We start from the raw sequence: 20,815 nt of genomic DNA on the forward strand, positions 1-20,815 counted from the left end.
TCTGTGCCTGCCTTTTCTGAGAAACTCAGTGTTAAATCTAAATTTTGAGGTGGTCTGCAACACAGCTTTGTATTTTCTGTTTTCTGTTGCCCTCACCACCTGGATGCCTTGTAGTTGGGCTGTACTGGTTTCTGTTTGGTAGAGAAGGAAACAGAGGGACACAAGTAGTAGTTGTCACAGCATTCCAGCATATTAATGTAATGCCTAGAGATTAGACAAAGTGACTAAGTCCCCAAAACTGTGTGGGATCCCAGGCTCTGGCCACCCACTACCAATGTGACTTTAGATACATGATTTACCTTCCCTGAGTCTTTGTTTCTCCATCTACAATAAAACTATCATGATAAGAATACCTACCTTGTAAGATTGTTAAAAAAGATCGAATACATTAATGCATGAAAAGCACTCAATAATGCTCAATAAATAAATGTTAGCTTTTGCTATTATCGTGGTTTGACTAAACCCCCTTTTCTCCCCCCCCTCCCCCGCCCTGACCAAATGATACATCAAATGACATATCAACATGTGCTTTTCTTTTAAGTTACCAAACAGGAAGAGAGACTGTGTAGAGATTTTCTCAATTTCTTAAAAGGAGAAGGGGAACTAACATTGAAGAAGCTCTTGCTATTTGACAGATGTTTCATAGACAATTATATCTCATTTAGACCTCACTGTAATCAAAATAGTTACCATTTATTGGTAAGCTTTTTATATGCAGTCTCTATTTGCACCCTCAGAAATAACTCTGCTGGGAAAACATTATGTGCCTGTTTTACAACGTTGGAAGGATCTGGGAGGTTACTTGCCCTCCCAAGTTCCCACAACTAGTGAGCTGAAGAGCTGAAGAACCAAAATGTGACCCAGCTTTGTGTGACATCATAGCCTTTCCCCTTTCTCCTAAAGAGTGGGTTAGAGGCAAACTATACCAGGTGACTTCCAGCGATCTCTCAGATCCATCAGACAAACCAGGAAGTTAGTTTTCCCCCCATGCCAGCCAGCTCAGGTCTTCATTTGTGTCTTGACTGGTCTCCAATCAAGGATGTCCTGGACTAGATTCCCAGCCTGGTTAGTGCGTATTGATGACACACTTTAATGCCATTAGGCAAGTACCCATCGTCAACAGGAATTTGTTGTGTGCTTCTTGGGAAGTAAATTCATGAAGGCTGGAAATCACTGGAAATCCTTTACTTTTTCATGTGGCCATTCAGTCTTTTCACATTATTCTCACATAATTGCTTTTGGCCATATAGTTAAGGATCTATTGATGTTAGCATTGTAAAGAAGATCTGTATCATGTAGTTTGGTCATACAAACTCATTTATTTGAAATTTTGGCATGATTCTTCTTTACTGACTGAATTTTTGTCATAAACTTTCATCTTATTAGTTATGTAATACTAGAAAAAATAAGACACAATTTTAATTGATGGTACCTTTGTTTCCTTGGGTTTCTTTTTATACTTGTTCCCACAAAAGAGAATTGATGAATTAAAACGGCACACTAACAACCCATAATATTAATTGAGACATTTTTAGATATTTAAGCATTAGGCCAAGACAAAAAAAAAATCCAAGAATTCTCATGGGAAAATGATTACATTGTCAGAAAACCTCTGTTTCCCACACCCTACCCTCATGATTCTTCTCTTTCTTTGCAATCTATTTATAAATTGCCCTGTTTTGTCTTGATGAGGCCAGGCCAGCCATAGGCGCACCTTTAGATTAGAGCATTTAAACACTGTAGGGGCATTTGACAAGCACAAAGATTTATAACCAACAATCATTACCACAAAGGAACTGCCTGATTGAGCAGGTCAGAGACCTGCCTAAAACATTCTAATACACTGAAGTGATATTCAGAAGATGTGACTAGTTAAGGGCACCTGGTGTAGAAAGCAAGCATTGCGTGGAAATGAGTGACCTGGACACAGATGAAAGGTCTACTGCAGCAGTGACAGGTAGCAGGAACCCAGAGGAAGGAGGGTGAGTGGAGCAAAGAACTTTAGATTAACTGAGAGACCTACACGGAGCAACTGATACAAAACAATTAGAACCCCGGACAATAAAGCCAGATAAATTGACCCACGTAGGATCACACAGCATACCAAGCAGCACATCCAGTGCGAAGAAACGTGTTCATTGGAGTCAGGGTCTTGGCTTTGGCCTAAGGAGAAGTCGGAAAGTTGAATTTGTGGAGTGAAAAACCTGTTTGCCCTTCTGCACTTTTTTTATGGGGAGTACATGTGACATATTCATCCTTCTCATCCTTGGAATAAAATAGCCAGGATAGAGGCTAAAGCTGAGCTAGAGTTTTAATTTAAGATTTTGGAAGGCTTTAAACTTTAAATGCAATCCATACTCCCAAGCAAGGAGAGCTGGAGACCTTCCACCCCCACCCCAAGGAGGGCCAGCACCACATCTCTGGTGTGGGGTTCCCTCCAGATCAACCCAACCCTGCATCACCCTTCCCTCTCTCCTTCCCTGCCCCCCTGTCTTTGCTGCTTTCATTCCAAAGAATTAAAAGAAACAGAAACAAAAGGTATTAAAAACTACAGAGGAAAGGAACATTGCTGAAACTACTATTTGGAGTCAGTAATGAAACCAGATTATTTTCAGTTATATTCTCAAGAGTGATTTAACTCTCACATGATCTTAGGAATGCAGAATTGCTTGAGAAGGGGAAAAAAAAAAAAAACAAAAAACCACCAAGAAGAATCTCCTGTTATGTGCCAGGCAGTAGAATAGGTGCTTAAGATACAAAGATAAGAGATGTTCACTGCCCTCAAGAAATAATGTTTAGACTTCCACTCTGTGCAAAGCACCCCATGCTGCTCAGTGCAGACAAAGAAAAGAGGTACAAGACAATGCCCTACCCTCAAATTGCATGTGTTTTCACGGAGGAGACAAGAAATGCATGTGGAAACGGGGTGTTCGTTGTAAGTTTTGAAGAGTCAAATAAACCTTGGCATTTACTGAAGGACTTTCTGTGTGTCAGGCACTGTGGTGGCTGCCTTATATGTATTAACTCCTTTAATACATATATAACAGTCCTATGAAGTGGATACCGGGTATTAAATTAGCTCCCTGTTGTGAATAAAACAAAGATTGGTTGAGCAACTTCATAAGATCATCCAGCAAGTATTTGGTGGAGCCAAGGTTTAAATCCAGGCTGTTCAAACTCTATCTACAGTTAGAGTTAGATCTATGATCTTAGGCATCAAAGGCAGGACTGGTGTCTGAAGGCTGAAACAGAAATCTTCATGGTGGGGTTGTCCATGAACTGGCTTTTTAAAGATGGGTGTGAGTTTAGGAAAGGACACACCAGGAGTAGAGGCTCTGACTCAGGGGCCAGCATGTGGCAGCCAAGGAACAGGAGGTCAGAATGGACCAATGGTGCTTGGGGCCAGAGAGGCCTAAGTTCTTAGTCCTGCCTCTGCTGCTGGGTTGCTGGTGGGGCTTGGGTAAAATCCACACATCTCTCATAAAATGGAAATAATGATAATAATAATTAATAATTAATAATAATAATAATAGCTATCCTGCCAGGTCAGTGGAATTATTTGGCAAAGTGACATATGCAAAGGTATCTGAATTATAATTTATTTTTGTTTGTCTTGTGCATATGTATGTGTTTAGGACAGTAAGTAGATTAGCCAACATTGGAAAGTTTATGTTGGGGAGTAAAAACAGACGATAGGGAGATTCCCAGCACATTGTGAAGGATTCTGACTACAACATTACCCAGTGAGCAAGGGGTATCATGTAAGCTCTGTGAGTTCAATCTGGCCATAGCACTTCTGCACATTTGATTTGGGGAGAGAGAATAGACACAGTGGGAAGGTAGGTTAGAAGTAGAAAGGGAGGAATGGATATGATATATGACTTTTTTCTATGAAATTCATGTATTCATTCACTTGAGAATACTCAAGCATCCACTGAATACAGTCGGGTACTAGGCATGGTTCTAGGCATCACACATGCATTGAGGAACAAAACAGTCAAAATCCCGTTGATAGTCTAGAATAACTCCTTATTAATATAAAATTATGGTATATTCAAAAAAAGAATAATAAATGTCCAAGGAAATGAAACGTGTTAGAACAAGATTTTTTCAGAGCACCTGGGTGGCTCAGCCGGTTAAGCGTCCAACTCTTGATTTCAGTTCAGGTCATGATTTCATGGTTCGTGAGTTTCAACCCCGTATTAGGCTCCAGGCTGGCTGTGCAGAGTCTGCTTGGGATTCTTTCTCTCTGCCTCTCCCTGCTCATGCGCTTTCTCTCTCTCTCTCTCTCTCTCTCTCTCTCTCTCTCTCTCTCAATATAAATAAATAAACATAAAAAGAAAGAACTTTAAAAAAAAGAACAAGGTATATTTCAAAGGCTCTTGTGTGATTTCTCTTTAACCAGCCCACCCAAATCGTATTCATTCCTGCTTAATCTAACTTTGGGTGTGCCTTAGTCTGCTTCAAAGAGGAGAGCTAACATCTTTTCACTGTGTTTTAAATAATGTTCACAGCCTCCCAACTGTATCCAAACCAATTCCTACATTTTTTTTTCTTTCTGCCTCTGAATCTGAAAGCCCCAGAAGGCACAGCTCACACACGTCGCTTGCTAGCCTCTTGATTTCGGGCTGACTAGCTCACCTCTCTCCTGAGACACAACAGCTATGCATTTAAGAAGACTTAAAATGTCCTTCTCTATACCTGCAATGACTGTATTTCCCCTTTTCAAATCATCCACTCTGGATTTGTTTTCATCCCTACACCTTTTTATTAACCTATTAAGAAAAGATTCCCTTGGATGTTAAGAAAGAACTGAGTAACTTTACCTTCTGCATCATGTTTGAAGTTTAGGTTTGGTAAAAGTAATGTTGCACAGAATTGTTTAAGTTACTTATGAGCTAGTCTAGCATCCCTGTCTTACCAAAACATTTTCCTCAGAACACGCTTTGTCCCTCTTTCTCTTCATTAAAGAAAAATGAGCAAATAGATCTTCTTTTCAATGGGTAAGCAGTTGTTTTTTCTGTGTAAGGAACTGTAGGTGGGAAAGATGATTTTTTTTAAATCAACAGGTATTTATTAAGCCCCAAAGAAGCTAGAAACAATTTTTTTTATTCAGATATTTTTTAATGTTTATTTATTTTTGGGAGAGAGGCAGAGCACGATCAGGGGAGAGGCAGAGAGAGAGGAAGACACAGAATCTGAAGCAGGTTCCAGGCTCTGAGCTGTCAGCACAGAGCCCGAGGCGGGGCTCCAACTCACAAACTGTGAGATCATGACCTGAGCCGAAGTCAGATGCTTCACCAACTGAGCCACCCAGGTGCCCCAGAAGCTAGAAATTATTAATGATTAAAGTGAACTAGAAGACACAAGAACATACCCTATGTGAAGTTACATTATCCAAGGAATATATTGACCTACAAAAATAAACACCATTCCTGTGGCTCTCCCAGTCTGTGTTTTTATTGCAGGACTTTGAACAGAGCCCACACTTACAAAACTCTTAATAATAATCATTGAGCTGAATGATCTCTCATGCTCACAACAGCCCTATGAGATGGCCTCTGTTACAGATGAAAAAATAGAGGCTCAGAAATTCAGCCATGAGTGGTGATGTCAGTATTCGAACCTAGGCCTTTGGACAAAACCAAAGTAAACAGTTAAATACTAAATTTTGCAGTTCAAATTTTGGATGTCTCGGGACTTTATCAATGGGAAAAGACAATGTGAACTGCAATGGGTCACCAGTGACTTTATTGAAAAGATATGCTTATGACCCATCTATAATTGTAACCCCTTGTCTGTTTGGAACCTTGTTAATGTACTTTAGAACACTTAAATGTTTGGTCCCTGATGCAGTAGCAAGTACATTTTTGAAAATTAGCAGTCATTTTTACTTGGAGCTTGGCATCCCTAAATGACTCCTGTCATCATTCTGCACATTCTCTTGATTCCATAATGTTGTTTTCCTCACCTTGAATTTATTGACACCAATTCATTTTGCTTTGACATTGGCATTAACAGGGAAATGGCTTTGCTTCATCCAATTATAAAATCACCTCCCAAGACTTTGTTCGACATTGTCAGGAGGTGGTTATGGTGACAGCAAGGCCACAACAGACAAGAGTGAATTACAGTGATTCTCAGGGAAAAAAAAAAAATCATTAAGAAAATTTACTGCTGTGTGATTTCAGTAGCTATTTTTCATACTTAAATATCCCTGCTGTTTAAAAATCCTAAGAGGGCTTAGACCATATTTAGAACACTCCTGCCAAATATATATAGGAAAAATTAAGTCTCTAAGGAGTCATTTAGCTATAGCTTGACAAACAGGAACCTCAAATTATATTTTAGCTTTACACAGTGCTCAAAGGCATTGAAATTCTGTCTCAAAAAAAAAAACAAAACATGCATGTGAATTAATGACACAATTATCTCCTCTCAGTCACAGATACTTGGATTCTTAATGCCAAATATCAAAGGCCTACTGTAGTATTGCTCTACCTTCTCCTCAGAATGTGGACTGTTTTACAGATTTGCCTTCAGCATGGAATGAGGCTATATGGATTGTCTTTCACAATTCCCTCATCATTTCAAAGAACACCAAATCCTTTTACCTGCATTCTTCCATATGCCTGTGATGGTATATCACCTCCATCCTAGTTCCACATAGAACAGTTCCATCTGGATGTTTTTTTAGCCTATGTTCTGAATTTGTCTAGTCACCTTCCAATCAAAACAAAAAAAAAAAAAAAAAAAAAAGAGGGGCGCCTGGGTGGTTCAGTCAGTTGGGCGTCTGACTTCAGCTCAGGTCATGATCTCGCGGTTCAAGAGTTCGAGCCCCGCCTTGGGCTCTGTGCTGACAGCTCAGAGCCTGGAGCCTGCTTCAGATTCTGTGTTTCCCTCTTTCTCGGACCCTCCCCTGCTCACACTCTGTCTCTCTCTCTCAAAAATAAATAAGCATTAAAACAAAATTATAAAAAAAAAAAAAAAAAAAAAAAAAGGAAAGCCACTAATTTCCTTTAGGGCCATGTCTTTTCCACCTTTGGGTTACTCACATGCCAAGATGATACTAAGGGCCAATTCATTTTGCCTAATGAAAATTGAAGGGGGTGCTTCTGATGACTGAGCTCAGGTGGCCACTCTTGCTTCTTCACCTCCCTCCATCCCTTCCCCAGGCATAAACTGTATCATCGAAGGAAGAAACCCCAAATAAGTCACCATGCCTTTCCTTCTAGTGTTCTCCATCAGAAAAGCAGGAAAGGCCTGACCAGTCATGGTATGCAGGCTGAGCTGGAACGTCAAAGCTGCTCAGCACTTTTGCCAGGTGTCCCCTGTTAGCTTCCTGTCTTCCCTGTCCTACTCCCTACCAAATATTCCAGCCCTACCTTCAATGTCTCACTTTACCTCTCTCTGTCTCCTTGGGCTCAGGAGCTAGTCTTACCTCCTACTGCCCAGAAACAAAATGAGGCCATTAAGGGAAAGTTACCTCCACTTCCCATTCCAGCCAGTAAGCTTTATATGCATGTGTATCAATATCTATCTACCAATCTACTTGTCTGTCTACTAAAATAGATATATGCCCACTGTTCAGAAAAAGGCAGAGAACAAAAGACACATTGTATTTACATGTTCAGTAAATAATTTATCGGGCATCAGTTTGGTGCCAGGGACAGTGTCCATTACTGACTTATAACCACAGTGAGCATGTTAGATGTGGTGCAGACACATACATGGGGAGCCCATAAGAGTCTCCCACAGGCTCAAGGCACATGAAATATGTTTTCTTCCAGGGCAGTTAAGCTGGACTCTGAGCCCCTATACTGGGATGGTAGTGGAGAATTCAGGTACAGTCATCACTGTGATCTGCCAATACAAGAATGTCCATGCATTTCATATCATCTGCACCGGTTAGCAGTGAGCTGACCCTCAGGCTACAGATCCCTTTAACCCCAAGGGTTCTACAGCTTCCATCCATACCTGGCACTGTTTAGTCTTTAGCAAGGCAAGGAATCTCAGTGCTTGGGGCCTTCTTTTTTTTTTTTTTTTTAATATAATTTATTGTCAAGTTATCTAACATACAGTGTATACAGTGTGCTCTTGTTTTCAGGGTAGATTCCCATGATTCATCGCTTACATACAACACCCAGTGCTCATCCCAACAAGTACCCTCCTCAACGCCCATCTCCTATTTTCCCCTTCCCCCCATCAACCCTCAGTTTGTTCTCTGTATTTAAGAGTCTCTTATGGTTTGCCTCCCTTTTGAAACTATTTTTTTCCCCTTCCCTCCTCTCATGGTCTTCCGTTAAGTTTCTCAAATTCCACACATGAGTGAAAACATTTGCGGCCTTCTTAGGATTGTGGGACTATGTAGGAACTCTTTTTTCTTTTATGAGATAATTTGTTTTTGTAGTTTCAAATTTTTATTTAAATCCCAGTTAGTTAACATACTCCGAGATAATTTTTGGAGACATTTGAGATAACCAGCAGTTTGACTAGAAATATATATGAATAGCACAAATACTGAAATGTGGCAAAATTTGGTCACACGGATCATTTCTTACATGAATCACCTTTATCATCTCTGTAAAAGATGCCTTTTATGTTCTCAAGTAACAATAGCTCCTTTTATTAACATTTTTAATACTTTCAAAGGACTATATATTCTAGACAATTTGCAAAAAGTGAAAAGTATAAAGATGAAAATTAAAATTACTAAAATCACCCATACTCCCACCAGCCAGAGATAAACACTGGTTGCATTTTGGTACAGTTTGTTCTAGTACTTCTTGTAAGGTCTGTATTACGTAGAGCACGTGTAGGGGTGTATGTCTGTGCTTATGGAGATCATGCTGGATAAACATTTGTGCTGCTTTTCCTCCTGACATAGCGTCATGCCCTTTGAAATGGTGGTTTAGACCCTGATGTGTGTTGCATCGTGTGTGACTAAGCCTCCCAACAGGAGCCATCTTTCACCTCGGGCAAAAGAGTAGAGGCTGCACCTTTTTATTAAACTAGACAAGTGTGTTTTCTGATACCAGATGAGAAACTGTGTGATTTCTCAGCACGGTCTTTTGAGCACCTTGCCTGTGTCTGTGTCTGAAGGTGTTGACCTAAATAGGATTTCAATACATCATTAGTGATCGCTTTGGGAAAAGATACCCAGCCTTTGGCTTGTGGGATTCTCAGTGAATTAATTCTTTCTCAACATCAGCGGAGGGGTTTTTTTGGAGGGGGTGGTTGCAGAAGCTGAAAACTTGGGGGGTGTTTGGGCAGCGCCTCTCGCTCCTGCATTGGAGTCATCTGTGATTTCTCTCACGCTGGCTGTGTTGCTGCAAGCTGCAAACATAGGCTCCTTCAAAATGAACGTGGCTGTTTTTATGATGTTTTGAGCAGTGTTTCCTTGAACTGGACAAGAGCAAGTGTCACTCCCATAATCAGTGCCTTGAGATTAGATGAATATGAATAGAACGGCTTCTCTCTGATGTCAGAACCTGCTGTACTTCATTACCCACACACGTCTGAGCACCCAGCTGACAGCTCCCACATTGTTCCCGACGGCCCCTTCAGCTCTGCTCCTTGGCCTCATTACACCGAAACCAAGTAGACTGGATGCTGTCACACGGGCATTGTGCCACCAGCACCACTGTCCCCAGATGGATAGAGATGCAGCACGCAAGGTAGGCTGAGAGCAGGAAGGCAAAAATGTTTCCAATGGATGGCCTCCACGTTGCAGTCTAGATCCTGGTTTGCATCTGTATCTATCCCTGCCTCAACAAAGCAGAGGCTAAAGGTGGGCTGTGGGGTGGTACCCTCCCTGTTCCCCTGAAAACACACCTTCTGTACTCTGATCAGTACCCGAGAAGGCACATTGTGAGTACACAAGTCACCTTTGAACAGACAGGAACTGTGCACCCAAGCCAACTCACGGAACTGTTGTGGAGTACACAACAGTTGGATGTAAATAAATATTCAAGGACTGCACATTTCACCCCACAGGGGACACATAGATGCATCTTTGAGGGAGGACATTTGCTTCCATTTTCACTTCAGTGCCTTGAATTGAATAGGTAGTGATGAAATCCTCATCTGGCAGAGATAGGAGCAACAGCTCACTCTTCAACCCGGGCTTCTAACACTTGGCAGGGATTGGAAAGGTACTGAACATTAACAAAGTATACTTAGGTTATGTTTTATATTTTTTTAAACCACCTCCACATAATTTATCTTGAGGGTCCCAACAACTGTGAGGTGGGTGAACAGGACAAGCGTTACTACTCTTGCTTCAGAAATGAGGAAAGAGAGCCACAAAGAGGTTAAATGATTTCCCCAATTCACACAGCCCATTAACTACAGAGACCAGTCTTGAATCACAAGTTCTCTTTGCCTCATTCTCTTCATACCATCTCATGCTTATAGTACAAGTCAGGAGAAAAACTATTCCTGCACTAGACAAGACTGACAAGCAAAACCAGTCAAGCAAAAAAAGCCACCTGAGTCATCACCAGGACTAATACTGGAGACGTCCAACAATCATCACGTATTTCATCAAAAAGAAGAGGAATTCCTCACTTTTTGCCTTTTCAGACAATAGGCTTACCATGATAATATGCATGCAAATCATAAAGTTCAAGAGAACTTTAGAAATACCTATGTCAAACTCTTCCCCTAACTCTGTAGCTGTCATCAGAATGTAAGCTCCCCAGAAGCAGCTGCATTGTCCACCTGGCTCCCGCTATGTGCCCATCGTCGAGAACAGTGACTGGTGGGATGATGGATGGATGGTGGATGGATGGATGGATGGATGGATAGATGGTTGGATGGATGTGTGGATGGATGGATGAATGGATGGATGGATGTGTGGATGGATGGATGGATGGATGGATAAATGTCACTAACTGGCTTCATGATATGTCCAAAGCCTCACAACCTAATGATGGCTAGTCAGAACCAAAACTCATGTTTCATGCCTCTTAATGTTTTCTCCACCATACATGTACCAGTCATAGCCAGACACAAGTGAGAAGAGATGGAGGGAAATGCAGTTAGAGTACCCAGAATTCAAAAAAAGCCCATTAGACCATGGTCTGCAAAGTTTTTTCTATACCCCAGGAGCTAACCTGTAGGTTCAGTTTTATAGCTCCCAGCTCACAAGTTAGTATAACAGCCACCAAGGCTGAATAAATGGGTCATAATCATAGCTCTTCATCTCCCTGCCACAAAATCTCAAATGTCTAAATCAGAATTGAATGTTTCACACATGCCTTTGTTATTAGCCTGTTTGGTAGAGGTTATTCACTCTTTGACGTTTCTTTGAAAAGGACGGGAACAATTTGGAACATCTTTCCCTCGGCAATCCTGGGCTTGTTTCAGGTGGTGAAGGTAGAGGTCACTTTATTAATACAACCATCAAGGAAGGCTGTCATGGCAACACATTGCATTGATCCCTTGATGTGCCTGAGACAAAGCCAAAAAGAGAAACTTTCAAGTCTATAAATACAGACCCAGCATTGCTCAAGCATAGCAACTCACTGACAGGGTGAACCTAAATGTATAGCTTTGAACAAGACCCAAACAGAGAAAAGAAAACTTCCCTTTTGTAATGTAATGGATCATCATGGCCATAACGGGTATAAGTGACCCTTCAGGTCAGAAAAGAAAAGAAGACTAGAGCAAGCAGCAGCATTAAGTTCTGGCTGGTGCCCATTTTGAGCATAGGGATCCTTCTCTATGTCTGCTTTTCCATTCCTTCCAGAAAGGACTAATAGAGGGAAAAGGAATCAAACTCTCATAATGCACATTTTGACAAGAGATTGCAGTTTGGGAGTAGGAAATGTGTATGACAAGGAACCTACAAAAAAGTTAAAGAATTGAATAATTTGGGGGTACCTGGGTGGCTCAGTCAGTTAAGCATCCAACTTTGGCTCAGGTCATTATCTCGCGGTTTGTGAGTTTGAGCCCTGCATTGCTTTCTGCTGTCAGCACAGAGCCCAATTCAGATCCTCTGCCTGCCCCTCTCTCCCCACCCCTCCCCCGCCCCCTCACTCTCTCTCAAAAAAAAAAAAAAAAAAAAAAAAAAAAAACTTAAAAAAAATTGAATAGTTAACTACATCCCTGTGGCTCATTATTCAAGCTAGAAAAAAAATAAGTAGCGAAAAAGGGAGGAAGAAATGCTGCGCATTCCTGTTTTTTCACTTTGAAAATTCTGAGTGTTTTTAGAAACTCATAGCAATTGTGGAAGCCTATTTATTTACCATTGTAGCTTGCTTACTGAAGCTGTGATCAGAGCTATTATGACACCTTGCCAACCACAAACTTTCCACCAGGATTCCACACTTCATCTTCTAGCCGTGTAACTGTTCAGGTCTAACATTAATACTGTAACCTTTCTATCAAGGGCCACAGATCATTTGGGTCACTCTACTTGAAAGCATTCCTAATATTGAAATGTCAGGGGGTTATAGATTATATGGTGTGATATTGGACACCCATACATGAATTATTTTTATCAATTGTAAAATTATCCTTCAGAATATGGCCAAACTATTAACAAAGAAGGATTAGCTTATCCAGTATCTAAGGATATCATAATAAAAGGTATCATAATAAAAACAATGGTGTCTAGCAAATAGCAATTTTCATCCAATACTGAATCAAGTGTTGGAAAAGGGATTGAAAAACAAACCTTCCCTGTTTACTGAGGTCACACACTCTTAGATTATCAATAGCAGTAAGGAAAAAATCAGAACATGTTTAATGTAAATACTTCCCAAAATAAGGTCAGAGTTTTTCGTTTGAGACAAATTCACACAGAAGGGCACCAAGTAAAGGAAGTGATAACTGCAAAAACTCCCCAGTTGGATTTTTAATCTGCAGTGACATGCCAGACAAGATGGCGATGATGACAGGACTGTAAATGGCTGTTCATCCTCATGCCAGTTCTATCAGCTGGTGGTAGATGCCTGAAACCTTATGTTGCAAGAAATCCGGAAGTGTGATGCAAGCGAGTGCCGTGGATAAGTAGCTATGTCTTCTCCATGGAGGAAGAGGAAATGGCAGCATATGCAGCATATTTGCTGTTCCCAAACCAGACCTCTGCTATTTTTGGTTATATTTTATGTCTGAGCTGATTGGTATTTGGGGCTCTCCTAGAATGTGGTAGAAGTCTAGAAGATGTGAGATTCGATCCTGTCAACAAACACCTCAACCTAGGCGCAGTGTGGTCTGACAGCAGAACAGCCGACAATACAATATGAAGGTCAATACAAGTGACAACCTACTGAGGATTACAGAGGTGAATTATATTGTCTTGAGGAGCACAGGGTGCACACTGTACACCACCATTTACTGCGTTTCTCCTGAATGTTCTATTCTATGTAAAGAGCAGTAATATGCAAATCAAGAGACCTGATTTTAGCTCTAGTTCTTCCCTAAATTGCATTTGGTTTCCTCATCTAGAACTTGCCTAGTTTCCGGAGTCTCCTCAAGCTCTGATTTTACTGTTTCTAACAGGGCAAAGTAGAACAAATTACATGACAAGGCTGATTTTGGTTCCTCTCTCCTACTCTTTAATTATGAACAGTACTCAAGGGTCTGTCTTAGATCCCAAGCTTCTGTAATTACTCCCCTTCAAGGATAATCCACTCTTACATTTCAACTTCAAGAACTTATAGTTGCCTCTAACTCCCGAGCTGCACACCTACAAACTCACAATCCTCTGTGACCTAGAATCACCAAGACATCTTCATTCTCCTTTGCCCAGTATGTGTAAAGACAACTCCTCCTCATTGCCTGGCTGACACCCCCATTCAGAAATTCATCATGTTACCATCAGCGTTAATTGAAGAGAGATTCTTTGTTGTGGGGGCTGTCCTGTGCATTGAGGGATATTTAGCAGCCTCTCTGGCCTCTGTCCGGTAGCGGGCCCTGAGATGTGACAGCCAAACATCTGTAGACATCGTCAAGTGTCTTCAGGGAGACAATGTCATCCACTGTGGAAAACCACTGCTTTAGACTGACAACCAAAGACCTCGGTGAAATGTTAGTTCTTTAAATTTCTTCAATCCTTTTTTAAATTATTCTGAAATCCCTTCTTACCACATTCAATCAAGAATCAAATGCTTATTTTTCAATTTCTTTCACCCAACTCAAAGTGCCCTTCCTCATACTCTGCCAGTCTGTTTATCCTTAGACAGAGGCAACCACAGCAGGAAAACTTCTAGGCTTAATTTTATACCCTCATATGATCACTGCATTTTGTTGACGTCTTTTCTTCTCAGAACGCTTCATGATCTTTCATTCTCTTCCTGTGGCCTAAATGCTGATATTCTTCAGTTTTCCAACTGGTGCCTTCATTTCTCCTTGCTGTGTATTCCACCAAGATCAGGTCTTGGTGATGACCACCATCACTCCTGCTCCAAACCTGTACCTCCAAGATGACCCACCTCCTGAATGGTTAACTAATTTTTCCAACTAATAACAAGACCCCTGAAGAAGAGCCTACAGACCCCCCAGAGTCAATAGGTCCAAGAAAAGTGCATTTTCATCCCTGACCGAAGTCTTCCTCCAATCTACATTTCTTAATAAATTACATTATAATGCATCCAAATACTGAAAATTACCCATTTCAAATCACCTGTGTCCAAATCTTCCCCTTCTCTCTCCCCAGTGCTCTAACCAGACCAAGCCCATTGTACTGAAGCATCTGGGTTGCATGGCTGGCTCCATGCAAAAGTCAGCCTCCAGTCTGTCCTTTCTCTAGCCAAGCCTCATCTGTCTATTTCCCCCTTAAAACCCCACCCTGGTCATAGGTCTTTGATGGCTCCCCATTGCCTGTTATTTCAACGCTGTGTTGTGTGTTATGTAGAGCTTACACAGTCATCAGGCCACAACCTACCTTTCCAGTCTCCATTTTCCCTTTGCACATCCAACATTCCAGCCACTGCAGTCCACTCACCATTCACTAGCGTGTCCCATGCATCTCTCACTCAGGCTCCTGTCAGGAAACTGAAACCACACTAGGCATTTTGACAGAGAGAATTTATCAAAGGAAATCATTAAACAGGTGTTTTGGAATTTAGAAGTGAGAGCTCCTGAAGTCACTCAGAGATAGTAACTGTGTAAGCAAGGAGCAGCACCACTCCCAGGCAGAGGGCTTACAGGGAAGGGGATGGGTTATTAGAAACTAGAAGTACTGGGGGAGACCGCACAGACATGGAACCTGCATCTCTGAGGAGATGTAATGCCTGGCTGCTCCTAGTACCTCTGCAACATGGGCAAGGGCCCCTTGGAGCCGAGCTCAAACCTCTAGGGAAGGAATGCTGCTAGGTTGGTGCAGGGACCTTCTAAGGGTGAGATAAAGCTGGTTCTGAGTAAAGCTATGCACTGGGACCAAATGCTGCTATTGGGATGAAGGGCCATCGTGGGGCAACAATGTTAGGAAGAGCCATCAAATGGGAAAAGGGAAATCTCCTCACCTTCTCCAGTGCCTTTAGTGCCCCCTGTTGGTGGAAGCCAGGAGACAATTTGGAGAAGGAAGGGTGGGTTAGAGTTGAGAGACAATTGCTTAATAACCAGCACTCTGCACTTCCCTGTCTCCTTATCCATACTCATACAGCTTCCCCATCCATAATGCTCTTCCAACCAATATCTGCCTGGAGTGCACCATTGTTTAAATACAATCTCCTTTCTAATCTTCTCTAATCTTCCCCCAAATAATTATTTCCACTAGCATTTTGCAAATATTTCCTTTCTAGTCTTCTTTGGTCTCACAGTTACTTGTGTATGTTCATTTTATTCGTTTTCTGCCAAACTGTGAACTTCTTTAGGGCAGGTAGAGTTACAACCATAGAATGGAGCAGGGTGCCTGGCACACAACAGATGTTGGCTGAGATGGATGGAATCAATAAAGGCATGTCAATGAAATTAATATTAGATCACTTCTTGTACATATTTTATCTTCCCAACCAGACTTGAACTCCATAAGAGCAGAGTTCATGCTTTATAATATTTTTTAAAAACTTTTTCATGGTGTTCAGTACAAGGCTTCGTATGCTGAAGAAGAGCTCAGTGATATTTGTTAACCACCTAGTTTATTCGTTAAGCATCACAAATTTGGTCCAAAAAGACATGAAGATGGAGGATAGATGTATGAAGAGCAGGTAAGATCTGTAGTTAGGTTTAGACGTGCTTCTAGCACATGACTCCAACAGATGCTGTTCATACGCTGAAGTTCTGTGTTTGTTGAATAGCACAATCGGGAGACTAAATGTAAAATGTCTTATAGTGAATTGTAAAGTGATGAAATATATTCTAGGTTTGATTTCTTTTCTGTTTACCTCTTACAGAAAAATAGATATCCCCAATTCACGGTAGTATGAATCCTGGGTTACATCTCTTCCTTGCATATTTATTGAATTTCTCACACTTCCCAACATCAACTAGCAGATTATTTAAATGTAGGAAAGGTATTGAATCTGAACTTAATCACCAGCTTCTTGAAAAAAGAAAAAAAAGAAATAAAGAAAGAAACCTCTGTTCAACTGATTTACATTCAAGTCCAAGAAGAAAAATAGCTTTTTTTTTTAAGGGGAGCAATATTTAATTAACTATTGATTTCTTCTCAATTATTCAAGGCAAGCAATTATCGATATTGATGGAACAGATATTTCCCTACCTCCAGTGCCCAAATGAAAGGAAATATCCCATTCAGCAATCTGCTGCCGGGAACAAGAAATGCTGAGAATCTTTAACTTTAAATGGAAACAGTTATTTGGATCTGTTTATTCCATGTTGCCCCAATTAAACAGATATTTCCTGAAGTGTAAGCAAAACAAAATCCTGAAAACCTAGGTATGCTTCTCAAATTAACAACAACCATCTCTGACCATGGGTGTAACCATTCTACCCTTGTAGATTTTGCCTCGCAGCCACAGATCTTGGCATTTTTTAAACCATGACACATAAAATACCATCATTTGGGTCTGATATTCAAGATTTCTACCACCCAATGAGAGGTAGCTTAAATAATCATTAGAACCCCTGAGACACTACCATGTATATCAATATTTTGAGCCTCAAGGATTTGGTAGGCCTTAATAGTCACTTCTGACATTTACAGACAGCAAATGTGGGTACATTTGAAAATTATACCAGTGAGTGATGCAGCTGCCTTAGAGGTTGCCAAAGAGTTACTGTGGAAGAAGGTAAAAGAAGGCCTTGTTTAGGGCACTTTGTTATGAACTCTGTGAATGTCCGCTACCATCATTCCTCAGCTCATTTGCACACAGGGCATTAGCACATTTGTGTGTAAGAAGCTTCTTTTGAAGGTGACATGACTGCTGAACATGATTAATGGACAAGCAACATTCTCTATTGAATTACTACTTGGGAGGTTTTTTTTTTTTTAATACTTTGCACTTGATAGTAATATTAAGTGTGTGCGTGAGTGCGTGTGTGTGGGTGTGTGTGTGTGTGTGTATGTGTGTGTCTGTGTTTAATTCACGTGGTACCCCTGGGGAAATTTGACCATGACATTTTTTAAAAATGAAAAATGTTGTAATTTATAAAAATTATTTTTTCTGCTCTGCCCCTACCCCCAACTCCAGAGTGGTTCTATATATTAAGTGCTTAAGCAGCATATGTTGCTGGGAAGTGTTCTTGGCTCTTTTATTCTTTGTTATTATTTTAATTTCCCTGGGTCCTATTTAACATTCTGCTAAATCAGTGAAACCTTGATTATCTAAAAGAATAGGAGACATGGAATTAATGAGGATAACCAGAACTTTGAAATAAGTAATTATTAGAGATGAAAATTACATAACAGGGACCATGAATGAATTGCAGTATCTGGAATTGCTTGCTTGATTTATTCAAACGGATTCTATTAATTGATGGACAGAGTGAAATTTTGGTAATCACGGTTTCATCACCGCATTTTTTACTATTCGGGGGAAATCAAGGTAACCTTGGACTCTACTTCCCATATTTACATGGCAATGAATATCCTAATAGGGCTGTCAGGGGTAAATATGACCGCTCGTCCTCCCTCTCCTCCCAAAAAAACCACTTTCTCTCTTCTGATCTGGCTGCCCGCCTGCCTGGAGCATGCTGCCTGTCCCCTGACCGGTCCCCTCTCCCCTCGTGCTTCCCTGTTGGCTCGGTCTTCCTGCATGCAGCGGCTGGAATCACCTGCAGGGAGAATGGCCCACCCCTTAGAGGTTCTTGGTCATTTCAGCAATACTGCTTTGCATTTTAACTTCCATTCACCTGGCTTCAAAACTCTGCATTCTTGTACGGGGCACTCGCCCTTTAAAAACCCGGGAGGTCGCAACAGGTCCCAGTTCTATGAAGAGAAGATACTGCCAAACCAGTATTACATTCCTTCGTATTCGATAGCCTGAAATGGACAATGATACCATCCAGGATTGCAGCAAAAATCTATACGAAAAGGACAAATATGATCATTAAAAAAATAAAAAGGCAGCGAACTACATTCGTTTGGAAATTGGAGTCACATGCTTAGTTTGTGGAGGGGAGGGGGGAAGCACAAGATCGATAGAGATTTTTTTTAAGCTGAAAAACACGATGTACTAGATGAACTTAAATTGATTCTGCTTCTCCTCCCCGCGCCCCGCCCCACCCCCACCCCTCGTTCTGCAGCGAATGTCTGCGACAACGAGCTCCTGCACTGCCAGAACGGAGGGACGTGCCACAACAACGTGCGCTGCCTGTGTCCGGCCGCGTACACGGGCATCCTGTGCGAGAAGCTGCGGTGCGAGGAGGCGGGCAGCTGCGGCTCCGACTCGGGCCAGGGGGCGCCCCCTCCCGGCTCCCCGGCGCTGCTGCTGCTGGCCGCGCTGCTGGGCACAGCCAGCCCCCTGCTGTTCTAGATGGGCCACCAGCCACCGGCCAGGGCGCGTGCCCGCCTGGGAGGGGGAGCCAACGCAACGCGAGCATTCGCTGCTAACATAGGAAACACACACTCAGACACCCCCACTCAAGCACCGTGTACAAACTAAGAAGGCCTAACTGAACTAAGCCATATTTATCAGCCGTGGACAGCACATCCCGAGTCAAGACTGTTACTTTCTGACTCCAGAGGAGTTGGCAGCTGTTGATACCATCACCGCAAATCACATTGCCAGCTGCAGAGCATATTGCCCATCGGAAAGGCTGTGACAGCCCCTGAAACAGGAAGGACAACAAACAAATCAAGCAACCTAAAAACATTCGCTACTCTCCCGCGGGGTGCCCCAGCACCACTGGCCCGGTGTGTGGACCAACCAAATAGAAGCATTCTTTGCTGGCAGTGCACTGTGGGTATAAGGAAATCTGTTACAAGCTGCCATATTGGCCTGCTTCAGTCCCTGAACCCCTTCCAACCTGTGCTTTAGTGAACGTTGCTCTGTAACCCTTGTTGGTTGAAAGATTTCTTTGTCTGATGTTAGTAATGCACATGTGTAACAACCCCCTCCAAAAGCTCAAGCCAGTCATACCCCGTATATCTTAGCAGCACTGTTATCCCAGTGCAAGCACACATCCACTGTCCAAGAGTGGCTATAGGAAAAAAAAAGAAAAAAGGAAAAAAAAAAAAAAAAGAAAGTGTATCTATCCTTTTGTATTCAAATGAAGTTATTTTTCTTGAAATACTGTAATATGTAGATTTTTTGTATTCTTGCCAATTTGTGTTACCAGACAATCTGTTGATGTATCTAATTCGAATCAGCAAAGACTGACATTTTATTTTGTCCTCTTCGGTTCTGTTTTGTTTCATTGTGCAGAGATTTCTCTGTAAGGGCAACGAACGTGCTGGCATCAAAGAATATCAGTTTACATATAATAACAAGTGTAATAAGATTCCACCAAAGGACATTCTAAGTGTTTTCTTGTTGCTTTAACACTGGAAGATTTAAAGAATAAAAATTCCTGCATAAATGATTTCAGGAATTTGTATTGCAATTTCTTAAGATGAACGGAGCAGCCAGCGAGCAGTTCCACACTCACTTTACTGGTTTCTCTGTGGACTGAATACACTCAGCTGATGAATTTAGTACCCAGGAAGATGGATTGATGTTCACTAGCTTGGACAACTTCTGCAAAACATGAGACTATTTCCACTTGGGAAAAAATTATAACAGCAAAAAAAAAAAAAAAAAAAAAAAGTCTAAATGATTGCCAAGATTATGCCAAAGCCTGTTGGCAGAGTACTAAGAGACTTTGATTTTTTAAGTCATGCTATTTTCACAGATTGATGTGATCATGTGACTCTAGGGATGCTGATCTATGTATCTTTGCAAATACAGTGTTTACATGGAGTATCATGAGAGAAAACCTGGAGAACCAGGAAATTCGCAGGGAATTTGAGTGATTAGCAATTTGAATATATTCAGACTTAGTATTTAGAGGAAATATCAAAATATACAGCAGCAAGTAGACATGACTGCTGTTCCTGAGAATAAAGTTTGTTTTAAGTACCACCCGAGGTGTAATAAATTGTTTCTGCCTTTTATCAGGCCAATTACTGTGCAAGGCAGCAAGGGGAGGTGGGTGCGGGAGAACCCTCGCAAACTTTCACAGTGGCTCAAAGAGTGTGTGTTCCGTTCCAGGCACACTGTTGTCCTACAGGTTACAAGCGTGTTAGCAGCAGCATCTCCTGGAATCAAAAACAATTTTCAGCCCAAGCCAGAGTCTTAAGGACACCTGACTCGGCAGAGCAATAATCCATGATAGTGTTAGGTTGGAAGCCCGCTTCTGGTCTGAATCCTTTACCCTACCATGGGGCGGGGAGGGGGATGTCTTCTGATAACCTGGGTAGAAA

The 20,815-nt window shown here is 41.5% G+C and overlaps 1 protein-coding gene across 11 annotated transcripts in view; it reads left to right on the forward strand.

Annotated features, from left to right (window-relative positions):
* NTNG1 (netrin G1) overlaps positions 1 to 20,474 on the forward strand; it is a 336,959-nt gene extending 316,485 nt beyond the window's left edge. For all 11 annotated transcript variants that reach the window (XM_040471147.1, XM_040471146.1, XM_040471150.1 and 8 more), the window contains one exon: positions 18,658 to 20,474. In XM_040471147.1, the coding sequence (XP_040327081.1) occupies positions 18,658 to 18,887 (230 nt within the window). In that variant the 3' untranslated portion in view covers positions 18,888 to 20,474. The remainder of the gene's footprint in view (positions 1 to 18,657) is intronic.
* The last annotated feature ends 341 nt before the right edge of the window (positions 20,475 to 20,815 follow it).

This window comes from Herpailurus yagouaroundi, unplaced genomic scaffold (genome assembly GCF_014898765.1).
Source record: "Herpailurus yagouaroundi ecotype Mexico unplaced genomic scaffold, PumYag 77, whole genome shotgun sequence".
NCBI lineage: Eukaryota > Metazoa > Chordata > Mammalia > Carnivora > Felidae > Herpailurus > Herpailurus yagouaroundi.